General features: G+C 30.3%; 1 protein-coding gene across 1 annotated transcript; it reads left to right on the top strand.

The window, feature by feature from the left end:
• Nucleotides 1–6,224: 6,224 nt before the first annotated feature.
• LOC149576042 (protein SPIRAL1-like 3) lies at nt 6,225–7,474 on the top strand. Its single transcript, XM_089816165.1, has 2 exons — nt 6,225–6,634; nt 7,095–7,474. Exons 1-2 carry the CDS (start codon nt 6,467–6,469, stop codon nt 7,170–7,172), a joined length of 246 nt encoding a protein of 81 aa, XP_089672291.1. The 5' UTR covers nt 6,225–6,466; the 3' UTR covers nt 7,173–7,474.
• The last annotated feature ends 440 nt before the right edge of the window (nt 7,475–7,914 follow it).

Raw genomic sequence — 7,914 nt, 5'->3', positions numbered from 1 at the left:
AAGCCATCCTAAAAGTTTGAGCAAAGACCAATGTCTCATCAATATTTATGACCCCAGGAAGTTGATGCATCACTTAAACCTTTTATCCTCATTCCAAATTCATTCTAAAATTTTTCCTTAAAGATCTTAAATTTATCAAATGATTTATAATTTTCTCTCAAGAAAGAAACACACATCAACCTATTGAAATCATCAATGAAATTAATAAAGCTTCTCTCATTGTTAAATGTTTTTTCCTTGGTAGGTTGACATAAGTTAGTGTGAAAACTTTCAAACTTCTCTAAAGTAGTAACAAATTTTTTTAATCTAAAATGTACTCCTTTCTATTTTTTCATAGTAGATCTCCTCAGGTTTAAAGCTTCCTTCTTAAAGATGACTTGATTTTCTCATACCAATTGTTGAGAACTAAAGTCCACACATAACTAAGAGGAGGGGATGAATTAGTTCTGACCAAATATAATTAAATCCAAACTTATAAATCTTGTCTCCAATAATTAAAACAATGATGCACAACAAAAAGACACCATACACCATAACACAATAATTTTTTTAACTAGGAAAACCTCAGTGGGGATGGTACCCATCAGATAATGTGCTAATATATAAGTTCCTTATGAAAGGATGTAATTTTGTTATGTTTCAAATAAAATGTATTTAGTAGAAAAGTCCTTATTAGAGGACATATCCATTTTAGAAGACCTTTTAGACCTTTTCAGAAGGTTCTCACCTTGTTAGAGACTGAAAGAAAACAAGTAGACCCAGTGACTAAAGTATCTAGAAAATTTGAAGACAAAATTTTAGGTTAACACATCCAAAATCATGAACTCACTAGTTTGCAAATTACTTTCCAAAATGATTCCACGAAATCTCACCTCAATCAACCAACGTCATCTCTTCTCTACTCTAATTTTCTAGCATAAAATCTTGAATCATTATCACATGCATTATCAACCAAGGAAAATATCTTTCTTTCATACACTTTTACAAATAATTAATTAGGACTAATTGTTAGAGCTTCTTTTATGTACATTTTATTACATAAGACCCTGATAAGGTGTACACGCCTTCATAATCACTATTACAAAAATGAAAATAAGGTTCCCACATGTTACAATAAAGGTATTACATGTTACATAATGTAAAACACATTTCCTATCAATAAAGTATACCATGAGCTAATCTTGATAGCAACCTTTCTAGAATAATCCAACCACTCACAATCATGAATACATGCACACAAAATGGTCCTCTATCATCTTCTAATCTTATCATGCTTAACTATTTTCTCCAAAAATATATAACAAAAAATCCAACAACTATGACTATAATTATTTCATGTACACTTCTCTTCTACCAATCTTACCCTAATCAAACTTTAACTTTAACAAATCTTCACATAAATCATAGAAAAAGATATGATATCTATATTCATTCAACTATACGCATGTAAGCTTTAAAATATATTACTATCACAAACTAACATAACTGTACCAATAATTAACCTTTGATATACAAAATGTGTGTCTATAATGAACATACAAACATAGTTCAGGTTGTGTTGTTGACTAGTTATTTGATCTCTTCTCATAGAAAAATTAACATTCCCATGGAGAAAATATAAGGAAACAAAAATTATTGTGCAATGTTTATAGGATACTAATTCCTCAAACACACTTTTCATACAATTATGCCATATGGGGAAAAGAATGACATGATACTTATAGAGTATGTGAGATAAGAAGACAAAAATCCAACAAAAATAACAAGGTGGAAATAGAAATCGATAACCTTTCAAATGAATTCATATTTATTTTTAGTAATTTACCAAATTCTATTAGTAGTTTACCCATTCATGATATCTTCCATGTAGTTGAGTTTCTTTGTAGCACATACATGGAGTAATAACATTTAAAGGAAAATGTTTTGAGAAGTATGTATAAAATTATTGCCAATTGTTTCTCATAGAAATGGAAAAACCCATTGTGAAACCCAAATAGCCAATGAAAATTAGCAAAAAATAATAGAAAATTAATTTTAACAAAAATATCCCTAGAAAGAGTAAAATATGGAAATGAAGTTATCTTATTAAAAAATTACAAATAGAACATTGTATTTTGACCAACGCAAGCATTATCTCTAGCCATAAAAGATTGAACAACATCACCATGTTGTGCAAACAATTCACATTTCTAACCATAAGAGAGTTTCACTATTAATTCATTTATTTTGAAAGGCTGTAAAAAGAGGATGAATAAAAGAGAAAAGACATAATTTTAAACATTAAACATGTGTACTACTTTTGTAAATAGTTTGAATTTTGGTGCACTTCTTAAATGAATTATACATTTCATGAGATAAAACTGGTACCTAAACATGACACATAGAACAAAAGCATAAAAACTATAAATGATGCAATAAATGGGCACATTGTAGGTTTTTACTTTCAAAAGTGTCCAAAGGAAGAAACTTAGACTTTGTGTTTGTATCATTATATCTAAACTACATAGATCAATATTCTAATCCAATCATAATTGAACATGCACTTTTCTTCATTCAAATATTGTATTAAATAACAATCATTAAGGATTTGAGGACTTGTAGATTTTTAAAAACTATGAATTGTAGGGAAGTGTATAGTTTGATATGTATAGAACTTGATATACATATAGAAAAATTATAAGCATATATGCTCAATTATTTATGCAACAACATGAACTAAACATAATAACATAATAATAAAAGATACTACTAAATATATCTTAGCTTCCATATTTTTCTCTTTTGATAGTTATTTAGTTGTGTTATATTTGCATATTTAATGAGTTAGTGTTCTCTCTCTCTCTCTCTCTCTCTCTCTCTCTCTCTCTCTCTCTCTCTCTCTCTCTCTCTCTCTCTCTCTCTCACACACACACACACACACACACACACACACACACACACACACACACATCATTGTTTGAGAAAGAAAATTCTTTTAATAATTTTTGACAATTTTTTATTATTTTACATAAACATAGTTAATACTTTATACATTAAAGTTATTAAATGTCTATGAGTAATGTGCTATTTAATATTTATATCTTGAATAATTATTTCTTCACACGTATGTATGTTGTATATGTGCATGAGGTATTAATTTATATTTACTTATTTTACTTCTTTATGTTTTCTTATTATTACTCCATAACCCTATAGCAAATGTAGAACCAAATGGTGTGGTTTCATGTCAAGGTATATCGGATACAAAATATTAGATCCATAAATGATACCTAATGCATATAATAGGAAGGAGATGATAATATAGTAACATTGAGTTCAATACTTTAAGAAAATCATAATTAACTTTGAATGATCAATAAAATGTTGACATGACATAATCTTATTATGGGAAAAAACTACTTACATCATCCTTTGGGTAGTTCTATGCAAAAGAGTTTTACAAAAGAATTGCCATCAGAGAAGTCATAAGCATGAATGATAACTTGGAATTATTCCAAACTTGTCATCGATGTATTTCATTAAAATGAGAGGTGACAATAATGAACCATCCTAAACAATACACAAGGAAGAAAAAATTGCTTATTTTTCTTTGAGATTGATACTCTATGAAAAATGAAAGTTAATATTGGCTTGATCTTCTATCCTCCAGCCCTTTTTTGTGAATTGTAATCTTAGTATATTATTTATTAATTGAAAAGGACTATTCATCAAAAAAAAAATTGTCTTGGAAGATTGAAACATTTTCCATTTTAAGATTTATAATTCCATTATTTAATATTTATCCAAAAGCATTTACCTAAGGTATTAATGCATCAACTAACCAACTAATCTATCCAAAACTATAGGGAGGCTTCATAATTTAATATAGTTTAATTTATATAATAAATATTTATTAATAGTTACAAATTATTAGTATGAACAACAAAATACTATAAGTAACATCATTCTTAGTATAAAAGAATCTTTGCATAAAAGGAATTAATCAAATCCAAATACTTAGAAAGGAAAAAAGAATATGTGCTAAGTTTGTTTAAAGGGGCATTCCTTTATTTCAAAAAAAAAACATTGGATTTCATTATGAGATACATTATTAAGTTTAATCCTTGGAAACTATGAAAACTAATATATCGATATGGGCATATCTCAATTCGTGTTCATGAGGAAATTAGAAAGGGTCGAAACCTTGAAGATTTGAAATGTAAAGTGGGATTTTTAGTTCTATATGTTACCTTGGTCAAATTGAAATTAAAATGGTAAAATAAGTCAAAAAAATAAAATTATGATCCTATGTATCCCCTTTTTCTTGTAACAATTGTCTTTTATTTCATGTTTCCTATAGTCCCCCATTGGGGTGCCCTAGAGAAAAAATTGGAAACTTGTCCAATGATTTGTATATTTTGAACATTAAAATAGTATAACAAGCATTGACAGCATAAATGTTAGGGTTTTATGGTGCAAGCCATCAAAAACTTGCCTCAAAGATTATTGGTGACTAGATGAGTATAATAGCTCTAGGATTTTCGTGGGTTTTCAACCAATGTTGTATATTTCAGTTCCTATTTCCTTAAGTAGTCTTAAGCATTGGCTCAATTTAATTTTTACGAGTCACTCTGAAAAATATTTTTATGTCATAGTAATATAACAAAATGTACAAACTTATAAGGCATTACTATCCTTTTTATCAGGGTGGAATAAAAATAACCAATCAAAGGATATACAAAACCAAATATAGTGAAAAAGACAAGGTTGGAGACTGAATTTCGCTCAAACTCCAATCAGTAAGTTGTAAATTAAGTAACATATTTAGGGTTTCAAGCTAGTTTACAACCATACCTCTTTTCTAATGGTTTCTACTTGTAATCTAGTTCAACCATTGCCCTTGACTATTGGAGAACAAGGGTATTAAGAATCCTTTACATTTGGTAGTAATACAATGCTTATGAATGGCAGTAGGGTGAGATAAACCACCAAACTAAGCTTTAACCAGAAAAAAAAAGACTCGGAAAGATTGACTAACCATGATAGGCAAAGGAAAATAACAAATGAAGAAGATCAACTCGTGATATTTTCTATCTCTAAGAGTTTCCAGCTAGCAAGACATGTTGAACATATGTCAGAAAAAAGTTTGCCTTGATAAGAATGTTAAAGGTGATGCCAATTTGTTATATGAAAATGTAAAAAGACTATCAGAAAAAATTGAAATGACCAATAAAAAAAGCTAGAAATTATGAAAAAATCTCAAAACATTATTTCATATATTAATTTGTACCAAACAGAAAATAAGCAAGAGAAAAGATTCCGAGCACACGGTTTATAAAGATTACTAGAATAATTGCTAAAAATGGCCCAAAAACACTAATCTCTTACCTTAACAAAAAGAAAAAAACTAAAAATTAAAATTTGAACCCACCTGCAATCTAGCACTGAATTGGAAAAGCCTCCATCTTAAAGGTCTCAAGTTCAAATCTTGCATTATTACAATATAAAAATAAATAAAATTAAAATTTGAACTCAATCTCTAAAACATACTCTCCTATACACGAATATACTATAATAATTAACTATAAGGACAATATCATAGTGGGCCCAAAACAAAAGGTTAAAAGTAGATGGAATAAAGTGGGCCCAACACAAATCCTACAAACCTACATCAATTATTGGCATATGCTATTATTTATTGTTTGAGATTTTTGGGGAACTATGTCATCCTTATATATCCCAAAAGAGAGATAAACCTAGGTCCGGTGTTTTTACAAATATAGTGCCCTTTACAATTGTTAATCCTCCTCCTTGGGATTCCATTAGTACACATTTTGGATGTATGCTATAAAAGATGAATTGAAAAGCGACTTTTGAACCATTTTTGTCGCTCCTAGACCTAACAAAAAGTAAGACGTCGACTCAGTTCTTAGTAATCTGTCCTTTCAAATAAAGCTCAATCATTGCTTTTCTTTGTGGTTGTGGTTGGAGATGTCAAGTGGCGGTCGCTTTTAAAAATTAGGGTTTTCTCTTGCTAGTACACTAAATTACAAAGAGTGCCAGCGGATCCCAACGTTGAGAATAACATCTTCAAAATGATTTGATGTGATCTTATCTGAATAATCTAATGCATTATGCGTCTCCTATGTAATCACACAAATCTGCCAAGTTGGACAATACCATTGGATTTAGCTGGCATTCTCCTTACTCCTTGTATACAAATAATAAACCCATTGTGCCTTTCATGCGCATATTAGTTTCAATATTCTATCATGAAAAGCATATTTCTTAGTGGAGTTTAATGCGTATATGAGCACATCTAGAGCATATATATTGCATACCCAATTGAGAGAATTATTCATTGATAATCTGGGTTCTAGGTGAAGAGAGAAAGAGGCGAGATCAATAATTGAGAGAAATATTCATTGATAATTTTGGTTTTAGCTGAAGTGAGAAAGAACCGAGATTAATCAGAAATACATTCGAAATGGGTCGAGGTGTTTGCAGTGGAGGGGGGCAAAGCTCATTGGGATACCTCTTTGGAGGAGAAGCCTCCGTACCCACAAAAGACTCCCCTCCGAACAAGGACGCTAACAAACCCAGTTCAAATAACTATCATCGTGCAGAAGGCCAAAATAGTGGGAATTTTATCACTGTAAGTTGTTCCATTTCTCTTCAGGCATATCAGCAGTGTTTTGGGCCATGAGATAACCGTAGTATTTTGTTAGGCAAGTCATGACTTTGTTTATAAGCATTCCATTCTAATGGGTATTCAGATCAACATAAATGGTTGCAGTTATAGAAAGGAATGGTTTCCTGGTTCATTGTTCTATTGGGTAGTAAGATTCGTGTTGTATTTTATGATTTTGTTTATAAGCGTACTATTCTAATGAGCATTGATCAGACCAACATATATGGTTGGAATAAATGGATTGGTTTTTCATTTATTTGTTGTTTTTCTTCATGTATATTAGAAGTTTATTCATATTGCGTACTGATGGTTTTTACTGTTTACTTCAGGCATATAAGAAGTTTATTCATATTGGGTAGCAAGATCAATGTAGTATTTTGTTAGGGCAGTTATGATCCAATATGTTGTGTTTTATAATGTTCAGGATCGACCTTCAACAAAAGTTCAAAGTGTACCAGGTGGAGGGTCTTCTCTTGGCTATCTCTTTGGGGGACAGAAATGAGAAGTTCAATGGTTTGTGTGTCATCTTGATCTCTGTGGATTGCGAACTTGTATAAATAATATTAGTTTCAATATGAATAATACTAGTTTTTTTGGAAAGGAAAACCAAAATAATAGGCCTAGCAAGTTTCATCATCTCAATCCGAGACAGACATTTGCTCGTTGTAACTTGTATTGCTTCATGATGATCCATGTAATTTGATGCTATGTATTATCTTCTTCATAACATAGAGGTGGATTAGGATTATGTTTCTTGTACACCTTGCCTTCAACTTTGTAATAATAATAACATACTTTGTGCTATTTCCATTGTAGTTTTGTTCTTCCTCTCTACAACACCATTTTGTTGTGGTGTGTACCTTGTGGTAAATTTGTGCAAGGAGCATCACCTCTAGGTTTATATGTAAGTGACGAATCAGATTCTACATTCTCAAAACCAAGTTACAAAAGTAAGAAAACAAGAAGCTTAAAAGAGAGAAATGATCAATAAGAAGAGAATGAAGAAATTGACTCTATCGAAAGAAATAAAACATGAGAATTAATGGATTTACCTAAAGCAAAAGAAAAAAACAAGGCATGGAGGAGAAACTCATAAAAAAGTTCTAAGATTTCATTGCTAAATCATCAAATATATAGACAAATGCCTAATAAATTTCAAGTACATTATGGATCTAAGTTTGATGCAACATTAATTATGGATGGTGAGGTGAATGGATGGACATCTGACTCTACTGGGTGGTTGA

Source organism: Cupressus sempervirens, chromosome 1 (genome assembly GCF_028749045.1).
Source record: "Cupressus sempervirens isolate cs-2001-9-10 chromosome 1, ASM2874904v1, whole genome shotgun sequence".
Taxonomy (NCBI): Eukaryota; Viridiplantae; Streptophyta; class Pinopsida; order Cupressales; family Cupressaceae; genus Cupressus; species Cupressus sempervirens.
Note: the sequence above shows the minus strand (reverse complement) of the source record. Positions and strands in the feature narration are given on the sequence as shown.

What these genes read in the sequence shown, in the direction of transcription:
- LOC149576042 (XM_089816165.1), top strand. Translation starts at nt 6,467, where the DNA reads ATGGGTCGAGGTGTTTGCAGTGGAGGGGGGCAAAGCTCATTGGGATAC. An exon ending in ATAGTGGGAATTTTATCACT is followed by an intron (nt 6,635 to 7,094) that starts GTAAGTTGTTCC and finishes TATAATGTTCAG; the next exon opens with GATCGACCTTCAACAAAAGT.